The sequence below is a fragment of the Rhipicephalus sanguineus genome, chromosome 2 (assembly GCF_013339695.2).
Source record: "Rhipicephalus sanguineus isolate Rsan-2018 chromosome 2, BIME_Rsan_1.4, whole genome shotgun sequence".
Classification (NCBI taxonomy): Eukaryota; Metazoa; Arthropoda; class Arachnida; order Ixodida; family Ixodidae; genus Rhipicephalus; species Rhipicephalus sanguineus.
In genome coordinates this window covers 116,823,709-116,844,888 of record NC_051177.1, presented here as the reverse complement: position 1 = coordinate 116,844,888, position 21,180 = coordinate 116,823,709, and the positions used below count along the sequence as shown (strand labels likewise).

Genomic DNA, 21,180 nt, shown 5'->3' with positions numbered 1-21,180 from the left:
CTGGAGAAAAGCTCTGGCGAAACTGGGGGCAGGCGCCTGTTTGTCGCAGGGCCTGTTTGTCGGCAGCGGGAGCACGCGCGCGCCCGCGTTGCTCAGTCGGTGCGGGGAACTGGGGCGCCGTGCCGACAGCTCGACGCGCTGAACCGAGAGGCTTGCTGTGCGAAGCTGCATTTCCGCGTTGGCAAAAGCGACCCCGCGGAAGCGGAGGGGAGGTTGATTGATTGATTGATTGCTTTATTTGCTTCGTCACAGTACAGTGTAACAGGAGGCGGAGGGAAAAGCCGTAATGACGGCTTGAGGGATCCTCCGCCCCCTTGGTGAACAATGACAGCAGCTGAAGGACATCACAATATCATACACTTTTTTTTTCGTAAAGGTCATGTCAAAGGAAAACTGAAAACGTGGTTTATACATAGTTTATACAACAAAGAAACCCGCTGCAATCTTCTGCACCTAAATAAGTCGCTACATAGTTTATACAACAAAAAGAGCCCCTAATTCTGCGAAACCTAAATGAGACACATCTACACTTTTGCTAATGTAACTATTTAGAATTCGCGGAATAGTACAACGATGCCTCTGAAAACAACAATTAGTACGAAATTAAGGAACGTCCGACGCATGACTGTGTCGTGGCCTGCCACAACAGTGCAGACAACACCAAGGCACGCGATTCACGTGTGAAACTGTATCGGTTCTCGGGCAAGTCGCAGGAGAAACAAAGGCGACAAGCGTGGATCACCGCGGTAAGGAGAATCAAGTATGTCCTAGATTACAGCGCTGTCTCGCCTTCTGTTTTGGCTCTCTCAGTTCATCGCTTTCGTTTGTTTCGACAATGTACGTAACGATGCGTATGCACGCAGCGACTATACAGTAATGGTTTCCCTGTCTTCTCGCATTGTGGGAGTCCAGTTTAGGTTATTGGGGAAACAACATTGTGCTTGGTTCCCCGTGTTCGTAAGATCTACCCGTCGTTGTTGAACGTTCACACTCGCGTTATGGCGCGGTTAGCGGTGCGCAGTTGGAAGAATTGAACCGAACTCGGCACATTGTCAAAAGTTTGGTGCCTGTAAATATTTTACGCAACGGGAAGGCTGCTTCATCCTGACGGAACGGAACACTGTGCATTTTCAGCAAACTTCGACATCGTTCTGCTGGTTAGCTTTGTTTTTGTTACTTTATTAGGGTGATATATATTTAAGCCGCTAAATATAACTGGCACTTAACACATGCTTTGCAATTCCAACCTTGCAGTAGCCGCCTTCTGACTTTGTGCCATTTTCTAGCCGCGTATCGCGCAGCAGGTTGTATACACCTGTAAAGTCGATATCCTCATAAAAAGAGTGCAAGCATGACGCAATAGCCGAAAAAAACGAGGTAAGCAGTTTAACTTGCTTCACAGTGGTTAAAGCTCAGCTAGCTGTCTCGCGTCCTACTCGGCGGATGATGCTCCACTGGCACGGAGGACTTCGCTCTAACCTGCTCAGGAAACAGTGCCATGGCTGCATAATTTCTTTCTTTCGCACGCCGCAAACGTTTGTTCACGAAGGTACACGGCTGGTACTGCAAGCATCCAATATCAAAACAACAATCCTATGATTCATAGTCCACAACGCAGAACATCGATGGTGTGCACGGATTCATTTCGGAGTGCATATGGAAAATTACGTTACTTTGACATGACAGAATGAGACTTAAACGTCAAGGTGTACGCCCTACACGGTGTAATCGCGACTGGGAAATGCATTTCGCTTTGAGTCGGGCATCTTTGTCGTCCATCGTGTGCTCTTAACCGTAAACGTGATTGACGAGCCTTTCTCCTTTTATCAAGTTCGCTTTTCGGACGTGCCTGTCCAGCTTGAAGATCTTTTTGAAGCCGCACGTCAGGCGGTACATTGTGAGGCGCGCAAGTGCACCGCGAGAGCTCTGCACGTGCGCGGAAGCTAGCGGCAGCTCGTTGGAGAGAAGGGAAAACGCGCGTTGTTTGCCCCTAGCTTCTATTTTTCTGCCAAAAATGGTGCTGCCTGTCAAAAGCCGCAGTGCCGCTAAGCGATGCTTGGGGAGCCTATAGACCAGAACACAGCGAATTACATGCGCATCGCCATATTCGCATCGCGCGTCGCGCTATCTATCGCACACGCGACGAAACAACATGCGCGGGCTGCCACGCCAGCAGACGCTACCGGAGCAAACGTGAAACTTCCGAAACTCAGCCCGTTGGCGAGCGTGTTTCGCGTCTTTTCTAGCCTGGACATTTTCGCTGATTTTATTGGAACATCAAGAACATCTTCCTCATGCAAGTCCACAATGTATACAGTACGTGCCGAGTGGGCTGCAGAAGCAACCTCGTCAGATACGTACGCTGTTACATTTGTAAAAATACGTTCTCGCTGTAGTACGCGTGAATCGTAATTGCAGTGCAGCTCGCGAAAGAGTGGAACGGTGTTTTGTTGCCCCATATTACAAGTTGTGCACAAAGTTTTGTGAAAGCTCATCATTTCAGCATGCATCGCGTAATAATTAGAGGACACTTTAAGGGTAGTTTCGCGGAACGTAATTTTTGTTTCACGGGCGCTCTTATAATAATGCGTCTTGCTCACAAAAGCATGCTATCAGAGAGTATAACCTGAAGTATCGTTCAGCGATCCCTTTTGGAAGCTACCTGCGCTATTTTATTCTTGTAACGATGGTGCTTTACAAGCGAAACTGTGCTACTCTTAGTTAAGCCGGTTAGCTACGCCTGCGACGTAAAGGACACTGGCGCGAGTACTGTTTACTTACGTGCCAATATATGTATTATGTGCAGCTGAATGCCTCGTGTACAAATAAATTTGGGGACATAAAACACTGAAATGAAAGCACGAAATTCAGACCAGCTGTTGAGGAGCACCATGCCATTTATTACCTTTTGAAGACGAAATCTCGAAGGCGTGAATGCAATCAAAAGCACTAAAGCTGAATACTACGTTGAAAGTGGCAAAGCATGCTGATTGCTTGTGCTTGAAAGCACTACCTTGCACTAGATTTTCGTCAAAGGAAACGCTCAAAGGCATGAAGTGCACGCTCACACAAAGCTCGCGCCTGCCTTCAACCCAGCTTCGTGTCACGCAAATTAGGCTCGCAAAATAAAATAGGTGGGCATCACACTGCAGAATACACGCTGTTAGTGTACTTACTCGCGCATTTTCACTCGGCTCCTAGTTTTTTTACTTGAATCACGGTTATCCACTCGCGGCGAAGCTGAAAACACCGCACCGGCACTATTTCCGTGGCGCGTCGTAATCGTCGCAGACACCGCTAATATCCTCTTGTTGCGCTGCTTGTTTTGGCATCCAAAGACGACGCAGCAGTGCCCAGACGAGCTCTTATACGCTGAAGCGGCGTGAACGGGTACTTTTTCGCACTTTAAAGCCTCAGAACTGCAGCTTGCCCTGTTTACTTGGTGCAGCCCGCGCGCGCCTTGGCAGCCCCGGTCAGCCCGGCATCTGGGTGAGAGAGTATCCGCTCGGCTCGCCAGCAGCCTGGGTGCGAGACAGGCGTGCTCTGGTGTATTCATAGAGTTAATATACTGACTCTAGAGGAAAAGCTCCCCATAGGGCCCATGCATTGAAACCTATAACCGCATGCGTTCCGCCATGATGGAACAAAACGATCGTTGCCACCGTTGCCAGACCCTGAGACGCTCGCTAAATTTGACGGTAGTAATCAGTTTTAATCTACCAACCTAAGCCAGCTACGCGCTGTTCAGAGAACATCGGCTGTGTTTTGATGCGTGAAGCCGTGTGTTAGTGTACGGTTGTCTGTGCAGCTGGTCCGGTTGATAACAGCTAAAATTTCCACCTGTTTGTGCATGGTTTTTACTAGGCACTCCCTACCAAAGTTCCTCCGTTCGTTGGCACAAAGGTCACTCGACAGATTCGCAGCTCGAAGCAAAGTCCGTAGGCCGTGGTCGCGGGCTGATTTGACTTGCAATGGCGAGACACCTGTATCCACGTTATTTTTCAGCTCATTGCTGCCGTACTTCAGCGCAGAGAGCCATAAAGCAGAACAATGTCGATTGCAGCATGCAACGGCGAATGTGAGTGAGACATCTCCCGAAAGCTTCAATCAAAACTATAGTTACACGGCCCACGAAGCGTTATCGCCGTTAAAAAGTATTAAAAAAATCGGTTGCGACTAGTTCGTACATAACTTTCAGGGCTTGTCTCATCTCTTCTTTGCCGTCCGTCCTGGTTTGCACTGATGCACTGAAGTTTCCAGCTCGAAAGAAAAAAGGGCTGCCACATGAAGTCGAGTGGTATGCGGCGACAGAAAACGCACACAACGGGACACTATGACAACTACGAGATACACGTCGCGAACGAAGTTTCAGGGGCTCTGACACGACGCGCAAACCGGCGCAATCGGCCGCAAGCACACACTCGCGTACTCGCGAGTGTTGTTATGGTGGTGCCATCTAGTTAACCAGCCTGCAAACGCTCCTTTCCGCGCGCAGTAAATTTCATAAATAGCCGTCGTATTCTTTCGTAGAAGTATTCAAAATAAACACAAAACAATATCCGCAAGTTTTTAATTGTGCAGATGCTTCTTTAGGATTGATATGTGATGGCAAGAATGACAACGTTCCAAGATGTCAGCGTTCTTGTGGTTATAGGTCTCGCGGCCCAGCTTTTCCTCTAGAGTCAGTATATTATCTCTATGGGTGTATTGGCCGCGAGATCGAGCGGAGTCGCCGCCTGGCGGCTACTGGCTGAAGCGCGCCTAGTATGGATTGCTTCATGCGTCGTCTGCTAGCTGCGTTGTGTTTGCATGTGCGCGTACGTCATGCAGGGCCTCTAAAGGCGGTTTGTTCCGTTGCGTTGGTGCAACTTTAACCGCTCGTACGTATGCCTAACACGATGTAAAGAAGCATTTGGCCTTGATCGGCTCTATATGTACTGTAATAAGATCAGTGAGTGCACTTGTCGAGATTGCTGTGTGTGGTCGTCGTACCGTCCGTTACCGAGAGTCATATCAGTGTAGGTGCCGCTCTGTGGTTCAAGCGCATTGCAAAGTGCACTTGGCGTTGTCCTAAAGATGAGAAGTATTAAATCTCATGTGAATATAGCCTTTTAGCGGCTCGGTGGTTTAAAAAAAGGCTCTCATGCACTTGCGCGTTGTGGTTAGGTGTATAACTTCGGGACTGTCGTTTATAGGTTACGCGACGAGCGTTAGTTGTGTACGGTCCTGGTCCCACTACAGAGAAATATTTCTGTCAAATCACGTCTGACACTTCGGTACTTAAATTGTCCCTTAAACAGAACAGAAAATCGAATGACACGGAAATCGCAAAACTGAGTTGCCTTGCGCAATTATAACTTGTGGCGAAATATATACAAAGACACCCGTGTACTTGCGAGGTAGCTTATGCCTGTAAAATTTGCGCTTTGGAAAGCTCAGTGCCGGAAGTGCGTCAGGCCTCAATCTCTTCCGCGAAAACCCTTAAAAAAAGAGAGCGAGCGAGAAAAATATATTCATCAAGATCAGTAGTGGCGATAAACTCGCTCGCTCATTTTCATCGCTTAGGTGGTGAGTGAGGGCTCATAAAAAGATACCCTTTACTATGCACCAGATCATGCATACACACTTGCCGAGTTTCGGTGCACGTACTTGCCCTGCGGAACACTGAGAACTGTTTTCGCGGCCGTGTAAACACAATGGAACATGCGCGAACTACAAAAAGGCTCGGGGACTCTCGTTTAAACAGACTCATAGCCAAGCGCGAACAAACTGCATTCACAGCGCAGACGGCACATGAATGACCCAATAAATTCCATGAAATAATTTTCTTCTTTCTCGATTGATTCTCGCTTAATTTTCCTGCGGAAGTGTAGGAAAATCAAAGCACAGGGAAGCTTCCCCGAGCGTTCGCTTACTACAACCGTCTTCACGCTCGTAGTGCACAGCAGCAACAAGCATATAAATGCACACATTAGCAAAGTTATCGCTGACTACTCACCATCCGTTCTCGTTCGCGAACGCTAGAATGCACCGTCGTCGAAGTGCTTGCTGCACACCATCGCGTACTTGGAAGGCGTCTTGCCGTTACGAAGCCTAACGAGCCACAGTCGGCGACGTTCCGCGTCGGTGGGATAGAAATGGAAGCTTATCCCTCGCTCTGTGTAGTATGTGCGGCATTATGGCACCGAACAAAACTTCACCATCAGTAACGAAGAGTTTTCGGCGGGTACGGAACAAAAAATCACGATGTGAAAACAGAAGCCCCGTGCACTTCTACACACACCACACGAAACCAGTATCCACACTAGCGGGGTGACTGTGCTGCCACCTATAGGTCGATCTCGCCGCGAATAGAGCGGAGGATGCGCGCGATATCTCCATCGGTGGGCGTGGCTTAGCTGCTGCGCATCTTGCGTACGCAGGTTCGAATCGCGCCTCGCGAAGAAATTTTTTCTGCAAGAATATTTCTCTTTCTCTTTGTTTATATATTTCTTTCAGTCTCTTTCTTTCTTTCTTTCTTTCTTTCTTTCTTTCTTTCTTTCTTTCTTTCTTTCTTTCTTTGCTTCTTCCTTTCTTCCGTTCTTTCTTTCTTTCTTTCTTTCTTTCTTTCTTTCTTTCTTTCTTTCTTTCTTTCTTTCTTTCTTTCTTTCTTTCTTTCTTTCTTTCTTACCTTCTTACCTTCTTTCTTTCTTTCTTCCTTTCTTTCTCTCTTTCTTTCTTTCTTTCTTTCTTTCTTTCTTTCTTTCTTTCTTTCTGTCTTTGTACTCGTTCTCATGTAGCCGCACAATGGCACATACCCGTTGAGATAATGATAGTTTTCTGCGATCGACTCACAAGGAACGATTTGCTAAACAGCTCCGCTGTTACAAAACATTTGTAGCTCCTATTCGGTCCGAGATCGGGCTATAGGTGGCAGCACCGTCGCCGCGTTTGTGTGGATAGGCCAGATAGGCGGCCGGCGGCGCGTATACAAATGTACGATGCGGCGCTTTGCCGTAGGCGGTTTGAGTCGATTGTCGGCGAATAAAGCGCGTTGAGTGCAGCCTAATGGCGATATATACGGTCTACATAGCCACATTAATGCACGGAACCGGCCTAACGTTCCTATTACGTGTGCGAGAAGCGCAATGTGCCAATCAATGGGGTACTGGCCTTCGGTCACATTCATGTTTTGAACCGTGCTCGATGTTTTTGTAGCGTTAGCTACACTTGCCTAGCCGGAGCCGATTTCGCTTGGAGGGTCATGAGCCGTGCTGCGCATGCGCGAGGATCAGTGATGCCACACACCTTGGTCACGGAGCTGGCATCTCAGGCGCTCTCCGACACCGCCGCGCGCGGATCGCCGCTGCTGGTCTGCGCCGCATTCGAGAGGAGGGACGTCGTAGCCATAGACATAGTGGCGCCGGCGCGCGCGCAGCTATTCGCCTTCGCTATGCGGTCGCCGTCTGACACTGCGCTGGGACCGCGTGATAGCGCCTCTGACTGGCGTTCGGAGGTGGGTAATACCATGGAGAAGGAGAGCGCAAATGCTGCTCGAAGGTGCAGAAGAGCCGAGAAGCTTATCTCATCGGATGCCGAAGTCGTTACCTGGCAGTTAGCGGTTCAGCGTATGAAGAATGAACAGAAGAAGGCTATTAATCCTAGACAATCTGGAAAGCTAAGAAAAAGTTGGCCGCGTATCTGCGTGCTTCGCTGCAAATGTCGTGTAAAGACGATAGAAGAGGCGCTGTGTGAGATATGGACGCCATCTGGCAATACGTCGGGAAACATTAGTGCTGTGTTGCGTGCTGGTAGTCCCGGCGCAGCAGCAGGCGAAGACCGGCGGTGACCAACGCGACCGGCGGGGACGCCAGCCAGCCCGAAAACGCGGTTTGGCGCGAAGCGCTGAAGCAGAGAAACGTCCGCACTCAACGAGTACTCTCCACACACTCTTTTATTTACACGTCGCCTGGGTAAAACAGGAACGCCAGAGCGGCGCCCACAACTGGCAGCCTGAAGGCCGCCCACAACGCTGCTTTTTCATTTTTTAAATATTTTTTTTCACCTTCTTGGCCTTCTCAAAACTAAAGTTTTTCAACACCAACCCATGGCATTCGTACAGTGCAATACAGAACCGAAACCGAAACACAACAATGAGCTCGTGCGAAGGGAACGGAGGAAGGCAAATGTCAGCGCAGTCGCATTTTCAGCTTTGATGAAACAGCGCTCACTAGACGACGACGAAATAAAAGAAGGCACAGGACAGGCGCTGCCTGTCCTGTGCCTTCTTTTACTTCGTCGTCGTCTAGTGAGCGCTGTTTCAACAAAGATGAACGCATACCAACTCGCTCAAGCTTCCATTCTTATGCAGTTTCAGCGCAGCTTAAGAAACTAGGGTCCTTAAAATTACGTATGTGTGCAGTTTATATTAAAGGAACACGCCACCTAATACTTACCTAGTGATGTTGCACCTCAGATATGCATGATATTTACTTTTTGATCGACAACGTTCACAAGTATGAACAGCCGCACCAGTTCAAGAGGGCTGGCCCTTGGGCAAGTGGTTCAACTTTGGCCGAGTGGCTGAATCGAGGGACGTGCCGACAAACAGAAAGACAGACCAAAATTTCTGCGTTTTCCCCAAGAAAGACTATCGTCTTTAATAATCAGCAGAAGCTTTGCTAACGCTGCGTATATTCTGCCATAGCCGAGCTAAGCCACGGCAATTTTACAGCGAAAGCTGTTATGAGATCATTTCACCGGCCGTTTTTGGCGCCGAAGTTGTCCGCCGCCGCCGCCGCCGCCGGTGTCCGTAACCACTATCGCTCGAAATAAGAAAAAAAAAAACGAAACAAGAAAAAAATTCCAGGATGGAACGAGGTTCGAACCTGGGCCCTCTGCGTGGGAGCCCAATATTCAACCTCTGAGCCATGTCGGTGCTTGAATCTGCTTTGCAAAAAGGTCCTATACAGGCTTCATGTCGGGAAGGAACCACATTACCATAAGCAGTATAGCATGATAAAAGAGTAAAATAAGCACAAATCGTCGCACAACGCGAATTCTGCAACCAGGCGTGACACAATGCGAATTGCGCAACGAGTAGGTTGTTGAATGCTTCCAACCCATTACAAAGGGCTCTGCCATAATTCTTCATCGTCATCAGGCACAGCATCAACAAAGTGCGCATAATGTCTTACATGCGCTCAGCAGGTGCGACGGCTCTCCGCAGAATGACGAATAATGGCACAGTGCCTGCAGCCCTACTTCTCAAAAATTACAATGATTTATAGCGTAGTGGTTTCCTCGCAAGTGCACTTGTATTGGTTGCCAAGGAAGCCCATAAGCGCATGATCCATTTCCTCGGGGTCTCAGTAAAATTACAATGATTTAGAGCGTGGTGTGTTCCTCGCAAGTGCACTTGTATTGGTTGCCAAGGAAGCCCATAAGCGCATGATCCATTTCCTCGGGGTCTCAGTAAAATTACAATGATTTATAGTGTAGTGGGTTCCTCGCAAGTGCACTTGTATTGCTTGCCTAGGAAGTCCATAAGCGCATGATCCATTTCCTCGGGGTCTCAGTAAAGCTTTTCGCCCCCCCCCCCCTCCGTCTCTCTCCCATGTCAACGTATGTTATACAGCATGACAGGAGAGGGAAATAGCACTTGTATTGGTTGCCAAGGAAGCCCATAAGCGCATGATCCATTTCCTCGGGGTCTCAGTAAAATTACAATGATTTATAGCGTAGTGGGTTCCTCGCAAGTGCACTTGTATTGGTTGCCAAGGAAGTCCATACGCGCATGATCCATTTCCTCGGGGTCTCAGTAAAGTTCTTCGCCCCCCCCCCCCCCGTCTCTCTCCCATGTCAACGTATGTTATACAGCATGACGGGAGAGGGAAATAGCACTTGTATTGGTTGACAAGGAAGCCCATAAGCGCATGATCCATTTCCTCGGGGTCTCAGTAAAATTACAATGATTTATAGCGTAGTGGGTTCCTCGCAAGTGCACTTGTATTGGTTGCCAAGGAAGTCCATAAGCGCATGATCCATTTCCTCGGGGTCTCAGTAAAGTTCTTCGCCCCCCCCCCCCCCGTCTCTCTCCCATGTCAACGCATGTTATACAGCATGACGGGAGAGGGAAATAGCGATCGGGCGTCACCCAATGCAAATACATAACTGGTGGGCCGTTTAAAGCTTCCAACCCATTACAAAGGGCTGAACCATAATTCTTCATCGCCATCAGTCGTCGCGTCAACAAATTGCACATAAGGCCTTACAGACGTGTAGCTGGTGCCACGCTTCCCCGCAGAATGACGAATAATGGCTTAGTAGGGGCTTCCCAAGTTCACAAAAATTGTGGTTTATGGCGTAGTGGGTACCTTTCTAGTGAACTTGTATTATAGTAGCCCTAAGGGAGCTTAGAACGGGCTCTAGAAACGCCGCTCTTCCAGCTTTCGCTGTGACTGTGCTGCGGTTTCAGCGCAGGCCTGGCGTTTTTTTTTTCTTGATTTATTTGCACGTGTTTAAATTGTGTTTTGCCTATACCACAATATAAATAGTGTTGCATGAATGAGCCAATTAATTATTTACTTCTTGTTCAAGCGGCTACAAAAGAAGAAAGCCTGTATTTCGGCGTAATTAGATGAAGTAGAACTTTGTGCACTTTGCTTGTCTGTTTGCATGAATACGCGTACTGCTATAGAAATGCGTGGCTTCAGGTCTTTTTTACCGCTAACCGGCCTCTGCAGACGCTAGTTCATGCTTTGCGTTATCACGAGGATTTCAAAATCGCCAACACTTCACGAGATGGTGCCGCTAAAATTCTGCATTCACACCTCAACATTAGTGCTTTTTGTCGTTTAGGACGACGTCAAATTCGCTATGTGATGTGCTTGAACGACAAAGTGGTACCCACATTGAAATGATTTTGGCGAATGGACGTACGATGGTTAGACCTAGCGCCATTCCGACACGTGCATGTACTCACTTATTAGAGTACTCACTTTTAGAGTAGGGCGGAGGTGGTCTATTGCAGCTGTATATGCTTCCGCTGGGGTACTGTTGCTTCCGTTATTTTATCATTTATGCACAAGATGGCACTAATTGTCTGCTCGCAGCTATCTTGGTCGGCCTTCTCGCGCAGTAACTGCACTTGTTCTCCGCTTCTTTGCATATGAGCAGTCTGTGACAGCTTCACGTGACCGTCAACCTGGCCTCCATCGCCAGGACATGGGAGGCTCCATATCGGGGCCTCCCTCACGGTCTCTTCACACGATTAGAGGCAAATAGGTTGCAGCGGTAGCTTTCGGTGAGTTTACGTTAAAATTGTAGTTTTGAAGGCACCGTAAGACTCCGCTCTCAATTTCACGAACTTTCTGACTTAACAAAATAATTAGAGCGTGGTCATCACTTCGCTTAATTGGTTTTCAACTGCAGTTACAAAGAAGACGTAAGCAAGCATGAGAGATTCGGAATGCACGCATAAGTTCTATTAAGACAATCGGCGAGGAAAAATAACTCTGTGAGTAGTCAGGTTGCGACACTGCAGCGTAATGGGCTGCCGAAGGTAGCGACACATTTGTACTCCTTCACAATGACATCAAAATTGTGACCGCGCTCTTCGTGTGGGACATGCTTGCTTTCTGTTTACCTGTCGCGATATTTCATTCTGCAATTATGGATCACCAGTGCATCCGAATAACAATAGCTTTAAATTTTAGATAAGTCGTGTGTTTGTTGTGTCGCGAATACAGCATACTCTTTCTAATCGAACACGATGGGTTAGACTTGCTTACCTGACTTGCACCAGCCCTCTTCATCAAAAAGTTCTGCAGTTTCCGTGGGACGTTTATAGTAACCCAAGGTCATGGCTGCCGTGCGGAAACAGATCTTACCCACCTGGTGGGGACCAAGCTTCTGACGAGTGACCACATCTACCACCTGAAAATGCATAACAGAACATTGCAATCGCGGCCAAGAAAGCTTCCCGAAACATCAGTTTTCTTCTGCCCCATTCAACGCAGTTTTCAATGGTATGAATTCGCCAGAAATCATTTGTTTCCATGCTATGTCGTGCACTAGTGGGACCAGAACGTTCACCCAACGCACGACACAGAACTAGACACACGGAATGTATACATTATGCTTATAACAATATTTTAAGCTGTGATCGCACACAATCATGAACAATTGAAGTAGGAAAGTGTTAGCGTTATCTGATCCACATTCATTCGTCGTTATTTTGGCAAGTACGCTTGTTGTCAGCATGATTTTGGTTTCCACGCTTATTTAGAGCCCTAAACCATCTTTGGCGGCCAGATTAACAACGGTGCGATACATTTCTTTCAAGGGATCGCTCGCAATATATACTGTGCCTCGTAATTTCTTTGTGTTTAATGTGTTTGCATAAGTAAAATGGACACGTAGTAAAGATATACGCAGTGTGTCACAGCTATCTTTAGCCAAGGGTTAAAAAATATAATATTAGAGGCAGGCGAGTGAAATCAGTTGCAAATTGCTGACAGCTACCTTGCGCACTACAGATAATTTTCTAAATGCGAAGCATTTCTTAGCGAACCTATGGCACTTTCAGCGTTTCTATCTATCTATCTATCTATCTATCTATCTAGCCGCCTACGTCTGGGTGCTCTCAAGATCGCCTCCTTAACTTGGTCTACACCAAAATTGGCATGGGAGGGTAAGAGGACTTGACGAATATGACTGCGTGGTCATGACCTGAATAACGGAAAATCCTCTCGCGTACGTTGTCAAACCATTTCGTCCAGACACGTGTGGCACAAAGCCGTTTACCACGGACCGCTGTGTACGGGTATTCGCCACAGGTGATTGACAGCTTATACCTACCCAGGAACGGCGAGAACAGACATTGGTAATTTAAATGAGTGAGTGTTAAGAAAAACCGACATAGGCAGCGTTGACCAGGTGAAGGGAAGAATAAGAATTAGTATCCCAGCAGGAATCGAACCCAAACATTCTGCGTGGCATTCAGATATTCTACCACAGAACCACGTCAGGTCTATTAACTGGTTTGGAAAAACAGCCTATGCAGGCGTAATGACGGTGTAGCGTCCATTGCGTTTGTGGTGCTGGCTATCTAATTTTAGAGGAAAACAATAAACACTACATATGTACTCCTACGGTACAGGCGTCGTACCAGACTAACGTCTGTGGTTCTAGTGTTGGCTCCGCTTTTATAGTAGTCTAATAAACATTACACTTGTATTCGTATGATTCAGCAAGTTATATTGAAGCATTGCGCGACCCCGGTGGAGTACATTAACGAAAGTTACGTGCGATATTAACATGATTGCACCAGAAAGTGCCCTTAGTTTCCATAATACTGACGTATGTACTCTAACGTGAGGGCTGACGTTATGTCGCCCCATAACTTACCCTTTAAACGCCAATGTTGTAGTCGTCGACGTGACTGGTAAGGCCACAACGTGCACACTTGCTACTACACTTATAAAAACACGTCGCTCCACCTCGTAACGCTAGGCTCAAAGCCATAAAATACAGCATAGAAGTACGCACGGACTGCTTCGCATGACACCGATTCCCACAATGCGTGGGATCTGCCGAATTTTTTTGTTTTGTAATGAACTAATTTGTTAATTAGGACTATTTAACTAAATTGCTAAATATTGTCTTTTGGCGAGAAATGCTGCTTTCAATGCTGAGGGCGTCTTCAGAAACCCCCATTGCCTTATTTGGGATAAAGAAAGTCTCACGTATAACAATTTTTCCAAGCTACAAAGAAAGCCTGCGAAATACAAAGAGGACCACGTGACTAGCGCATTCGCGCGCCGCCAAAATTCTGCCCTCAGCCATGGTTTGAGCGAACGAAATCAGCTGCGGCCGGTACTCGCCGTCTCCGTTGCAGCGGTAGGCCGACAAGTTAACTGTGGATTCTTGGCCCGCGCTCGCTACATCTTGCACCGTCACGAGCGCCAAATGGGCCCGTATTCTCAAACGATCGCATAAGGCGATAGTATCGCGTTTGGTGACGTAGAATCTGATGCGTTCAATAACTGAAGAAACACTTGCCTGTGACGTCATTGTTGCACTGGCCGTTGGTGTTACGAATGTCTCACAACACAGGGGTGACTGTACCGTACGAGCGCAGAGCGACCCGAGTGCGGCGTTTTCGAGCGCATGCTGGCTTCTACGCAGTGGCCAGGCTTGGCTGTGGCTACTTGAAATATAGGACGTGTTGAAAGTGCTTTCAACGTTTCTTTGTGCGACTGTTTAATGCAGAGTATAATATTTAAAGAAAGCAACTTTGCGTGAAATGTATTTTCGTTGCGAGTTTAACACGGCATACTCGGAGAGTTCAGCTGTAGTGTGCCGCCGCAGCGATATCGTCTCAACATCTCAACAAGTTCCCACCTCGCGATAAGCCACGCGAGCAACGCACGGTTCTTGTTCCTGGGACGTTCAAACCACGAAAAAACAGGTGCTGGCAAAGAACGAGTACTAATAACACCCCAAGGTAATGCTCGCTGAAAGCTTCAGCGCAAAAAATGCTGCGTACATCCACCGAGGATTGAATATTAGAAGCTACCGCCTACGTCACTGAAAGGCTAGTCTTCACCACCAAACGACGGTGATAAGGTGTGTTCGTTTATTCCAGGCATTGCAGGAGCGCCGTAGAGCACCGTCGCGTCGACGGAAATACTACATGGCGCCCTCGCTTTTCCTGTTTTGGTCAATAGCCAACCAGCGCGCACCAAAGGCGATACTTTTGCGATTGTGGACTTTTGAGAATACGGCCTCTGGCTGGCAACGGGCCAAGAAACCACCACCACTCATCGGCCTACCACTGAAACGGAGCCGGCGAGTCCCGGCCACAGCTGATTTCGTTCGTTCAAACCACGGCTGAGGGCAGCATTTTCGCGGTGCGCAAATGCGCAAGTCACGTGGTTCTTTTTCTATTGCGCGGGCTTTCTTTGCAGCTTAGAAAAAATGGTATACGTGAGACTTTATTTATCGCAAATAATGCAACTGGGGTTTCTGAAGACGCTCTCAAACTTTGCAAGGCGCACTTCTTGCCTAAAGTCAATGTTTAGCAATTTAGTCGAATAATCCTAATTAATAAATTAGTTAATTACCAAACAAGGAATTGTATGTAGTGCGCAACGTGACTGTGAGCAATTTGCAACTGATTGCGCTCGCCTGCCTCTAATATTGCATTTTTTAAGCCTTGGCTAAAAAAAGATAGCTGGGACACCCGATATATATATATATATATATATATATATATATATATATATATATATATATATATATATATATATATATATATATATATATATATATGGGTCATTTCATGCCAAGTGTCCCAGACGTGGCGCTCGCACATCACAGATTTCGCTGATAAAATTTGTGCCTTTTTCCTGTGCCACATGTAGTATTGTGGCACAACATTTTTGCTCGAAAAAAATTTTGACGATCATGGCGCCCCCTAGAAATTCGCTTGTATTTGTTAAACGGTGCCTAATAGAAAAATGTGTATAAAATCTATTTTTTGCGTGTTGGGCTTCTAAAGCACGCTTGTGCTATCGCAGAGGTTCTGTTTAGTTGTCCTGTTCATTAATTCCTTAACTTTTGTGTTTCACTACCAGTTACGTATCTTCAAAAACTACAAAATCTTCAATGTTCGTCATTTTTTTCTGAGCTATCTGGAAATCTTCCTGACCAATCTTAATAATAGTATGATTTTAAGGAAAGTGTATTTCAATACAAAACTGTTTAGGGGTAAAATAGACTTCAAATATTCCCGAAAAAAATTGTGAAATTAGAGAAAATATGCGATTTGTCGCATGTTTGACAGTATTTTTCATACTGATGCAGTCCAAGTAAAGATCCTTGTCATGCGCCGTTTGATAGAAGACCTCATCGTTAAGTAATGCAGAAAGTCTAATCAAATCATTTTTTGTTTTAAGAAAGAAAATAATTATTGAATTTTGCCCTCCGAAGCGCCCTGCATTTCATTTTGTTGCCACTTCGCCGCAAAGCATGTGGTCGCCCTTACAGCTGACACTCGTCACAGGCAGCGGCAAGATGCGAGATGTATGTCAGTCGCTCGTGAGTGGTCGAAAGTCTTGTCGCGTGGCCGTCAGGGCGACGAGTAATGAACTCGCGTTACAATGTGAGCTTGCTTGGCGGGCCCAATGGGAAGTATGGACGCCCGAGAGCAGCCTATGGCGTCGTTGGCAAAATGGGCTAGAGGGCCGTCTGTGCAACACGTATACCCAGAGAAACAAGTGTATACATGAGCAATATTTCTTTCAGTATGTGTATGCTAGTTGTGCACACGGCCTTCTAGCACATTTTGCCAACGACGCCATAGGCTGCTCTCGGCGTTTAGAAAGAAGTCGGCCACATCTGAGGCAGAACTACAGGTTTTCCCGCTCAATTTAATCCAAGCGCCAGCCAAATTAATCTAGGCGCCAGTCAATTTAATCCAGCCGCCACTCAAATTAATCCAGGTGCCATTCATTTTAATCCAAGTGCCACTGAAATTAATCCAACCGCCAGCCGATTTAATCCAGACGCCAGCGAATTTAATCCTGACGACATCGTGACTTCAAAGCGACCCAGAATTTTCGGGAACGCGTGGAATGAATAGCTTCGGAGTGAATTTAAGAGGAAATATTATCAAGATGCGTAGAGTAAACAATGAATGAGTCACTAGTGACACAATGTGACTCGCGCGACTTCATCACGCCTATCACCCGCGTACGCACTATTCACACCTTCGACATGTATATCAAAGGAAAGGCCGTCCACACAGTAATAACTTCATACCTATTGCCCAGGCCTATGATCTGATCACTAGTGACTCAGGTGACGTCATCACGCATATCACCCACGCACGCGCTGTCTTAACCTTCCGTCATGCATATCAAATGAAATGTCTTTGAGAGAGAAATGACTTGAACCCTGTCACTTGGCCTAGTGATGTGATCACTAGTGATTCGCGTGACGTCATCACGCCTAACACCCACGCAAGCACTCTCTAACCTGCCTTCATGCATATAAAACGAAACGTCTTTGAGAGGGTAATAACTTGAACGCCGTCACTCGGCCTAGTGACGTGATCACTAGTGACTCGCGTGACGTCATCACGCATTTGAGCCACGCACACGCAGTACAAACCTGTCTTCATACATATCAAACGAAACGTCTTTGAGAGGGTAATAACTTGAACGCCGTCACTTGGCCTAGTGACGTGATCACTAGTGACTCGCGTGACGTCATCACGCCTAACACCCACGCACGCGCTGTCCTAACCTGTCTTCATGCATATCAAACGAAACGTCTTCGAGAGGGCAATAACTTGAACGCTGTCACTCGGCCTAGTGATGTGATCACTAGTGACTCACGTGACGTCATCACGCATTTGAGCCACGCACACGCAGTACAAACCTGTCTTCATACATATCAAACGAAACGTCTTTGAGAGGGTAATAACTTGAACGCCGTCACTTGGCCTAGTAACGTGATCACTAGTGACTCGCGTGACGTCATCACGCCTAACACCCACGCACGCGTTGTCCTAACCTGTCTTCATGCATATCAAACGAAACGTCTTCGAGAGGGCAATAACTTGAACGCCGTCACTTGGCCTAGTGACGTGATTACTAGTGACTCGCGTGACGTCATCACGCCTAACACCCACGCACGCGCTGTCCTAACCTGTCTTCATGCATACCAAACGAAACGTCTTCGAGAGGGCAATAACTTGAACGCCGTCGCTCGGCCTAGTGACGTGATCACTAGTGACTCGCGTGATGTCATCACGCCTAACACCCACGCACGCGCTGTCCTAACCTGTCTTCATGCATATCAAACGAAACGTCTTTGAGAGGGTAATAACTTGAACGCTGTCACTCGGCCTAGTGATGTGATCACTAGTGACTCGCGTGACGTCATCACGCATTTGAGCGACGCACACGCAGTGCAGACCTGTCTTCACACATATCAAACGAAACGTCTTCGAGAGGGCAATAACTTGAACGCCGTCACTCGGCCTAGTGACGTGATCACTAGTGACTCGCGTGACGTCATCACGCCTAACACCCACGCACGCGCTGTCCTAACCTGTCTTCATGCATATCAAACGAAACGTCTTTGAGAGGGTAATAGCTTGAACGCTGTCGCTCGGCCTAGTGATGTGATCACTAGTGACTCGCGTGACGTCATCACGCATTTGAGCCACGCACACGCGGTACAAACCTGTCTTCACACATATCAAACGAAACGTCTTTGAGAGGGTAATAACTTGAACGCCGTCACTTGGCCTAGTGACGTGATCACTAGTGACTCGCGTGACGTCATCACGCCTAACACCCACGCACGCGCTGTCCTAACCTGTCTTCATGCATATCAAACGAAACGTCTTTGAGAGGGTAATAACTTGAACGCTGTCACTCGGCCTAGTGATGTGATCACTAGTGACTCGCGTGATGTCATCACGCATTTGAGCCACGCACACGCAGTACAAACCTGTCTTCACACATATCAAAGGAAACGTCTTCGAGAGGGCAATAACTTGAACGCCGTCACTTGGCCTAGTGACGTGATCACTAGTGACTCGCGTGACGTCATCACGCCTAACACCCACGCACGCGCTGTCCTAACCTGTCTTCATGGATATCAAACGAAACGTCTTTGAGAGGGTAATAACTTGAACGCTGTCACTCGGCCTAGTGATGTGATCACTAGTGACTCGCGTGACGTCATCACGCATTTGAGCCACGCACACGCAGTACAAACCTGTCTTCACACATATCAAACGAAACGTCTTCGAGAGGGCAATAACTTGAACGCCGTCACTTGGCCTAGTGACGTGATCACTAGTGACTCGCGTGATGTCATCACGCCTGACATTCACGCAAGCACTCTTTAACCTGCCTTCATGCATATCAAACGAAACGTCGTTGAGAGAGTAATAACTTGAAGGCCGTCGCAGGCAGCGTCTGCTAGTAGAAAACTGACTGATCGCGCTGCACAGCCGTTCACCGGCCAACCCGTATATGTAGGCACCGGATCGCGCGTTTCGAATTCAGTCAAGGGCGTCTTCACATGGCTTTCGCTTGACTTGACGCTTTTCTTCACTCGAGTAGATGCGATGGAAGCAATAGTACCTTCAACCAGTAGTGGGGTACAACCCAACATCAGCGTCCCACCACTCGTTGAAGGCAACGCTTCTTCTTCATTCAATAAGTAAGAATAATAAAGGCGAAATAACAATTAAGCATTTCCAAACCATACTCAATTGCGCAACATTCACCCGAAACCGTCACCACTATGCGACGCATTTACTCCAGCTCGTCGTGTGGGAAGATGTGGGCGGCTTTCTTGTTGCTTCTCGTATTTCGCAGTATGCCTTGGAAACACGGGCAGCCAGGCCGCACTACAGTGCACGAACAGGCGTTCACCACCAAACAGGCACGCTTATTCCAAGCACACTAACCTATAAGAAACGGCGTGGCGTAGAAGGTAGAAAGAAAGCCACGAGTCAGGCACAGCGTTCGACGGCGCATCAGCAAATGGTCATCTGCAATTAGCAATAGTATGTATCTCAAGTACGAGGACTGCCCTTTATTACAACGGATTTGTTTCACAGGATAACCAGATGAATTATTATTTGAGCCGAAGGAGTGGTTGACAAATCCTTTTGTAGCATGTTTTGAAACAGGCAGACCGTGCGTCTTATGCTTGATTATGTATATACAGTGTTATGACTTACCTGGCATGTTATCGCAATGCCGAAGCAAAGATGATGCCCGGTTAAAACACCCACCCGACCTTAAGAAACAATCGTTGTTCTTATAACGTCGAGCTTGTTAAATCGGTTATGAAATGGGTGATGAAAGAGAACCGGGGCAAGTCCGTGGAAAACGAAATTTATCATTATACAGGCAAAGCAGTTTTCATAAACACGCAGCCGTACTTGTGCTGCTGAGCAGTGTTTCACATATCAAGGCAGTCGAGGGCAGCTTGTACGAAAGTGTAATTGTGCCTATCTCAAGCGGCACAGTCCACACGCTGGATGTGCTGCATAGAGCGCCCCGCGGCCTCAACCAGCAGAGCACGGCGATGTTCTTTCTTGCAGATCCCTCCCGGTGTCGTGAGGAGATCATCCCTCCGCTCGCTTAGAAAGCCCTTCACACCTGCCTTGAACTTTGAGAACAGCTCCTCAATTGGATTGAAGAAGGGGCTGTATGGCGGTAGCCACTTGACTGTGTGGTCGCTTGCCGCGAGGACAGCCTGTTCGGCGCGGCGGTGCGCTGGTGCGTTGTCAAACAGGAACACTGCCTGTATTCCCGGTTCCTGCTGAGAAACTTTTCTCGACACTTCTGCGAGAAAGTCGTTGAAGACAGCCCTGTGGACCTTGTCCGCAATTGTCCAATGGACAAGGCCGTTCGCCGACATGCAGGCTATAGCATTTACATTCGCCCCCTTTGCGCTAGTTGACAAACGGCACGCTGGAGCACCTCGTTTCGCCCTTCCGAAACTGCGCGAGCACCATACGTTGAAGTTGGTCTCGTCGATGTAGTATCGTGTTAGTGTAGTTCCCTCGCTCTGAAGCCACTGGGCATATCGGCGCCGCAGCTGCTTCACGTCGGCGCGATTTCGATCTACTGGCCTCTGGGTCAGCAGCTTCACCGAATATCCATGGCCATCGAGAAGCCGATCAATCGTCGACGTGCTCACTTCAATATTAGGCATCTCTTCCTTGAGGGCCCTCTTTATTTGTTCCAGCGTGAAGGATGGATTTTCCTGTACGATTTGTTGCAGGGCGTCCACCACGTCCGGTCCAAACTTCTTCGACGAACCACCACGTGTTTTAGCTGTGTCACGGTCAGTAGCGGCAATAGAACGCACGGTCTTTATATTGATTCCCAATGTTTCGGAGAGCACTTTTAAATCACCTCCGCGCCTGTGAACATCTATTATCCGGCAACGATCTACAGGGGAAACGCGAGCGTACTTTTTCTTCTGTTCACCAGGTGCCTTCCGCGGCCTTCCGGGGCGTCGAGTGTCTCGGTCTTCCATAGCACCAGTGGTCGCAGCGCGAACTTTCACTTATTCCAAGGCCTGCAAAAGCGCTCACATAACGATGTCACCAGCAGAAACTTGGAACCAGGGCTGGGCAAAGATACTTTGAAAATA

At 47.7% G+C, this 21,180-nt stretch overlaps 1 protein-coding gene across 1 annotated transcript in view; it reads right to left on the bottom strand.

Moving 5' to 3' along the window:
• The window catches only part of LOC119383542 (uncharacterized), a 44,483-nt gene that overhangs the window by 2,256 nt on the left and 21,047 nt on the right, over positions 1 to 21,180 (bottom strand). The window contains exon 2 of the mRNA XM_049412905.1: positions 11,772 to 11,916. Within this exon, the coding sequence (XP_049268862.1) occupies positions 11,772 to 11,916 (145 nt within the window). The remainder of the gene's footprint in view (positions 1 to 11,771; positions 11,917 to 21,180) is intronic.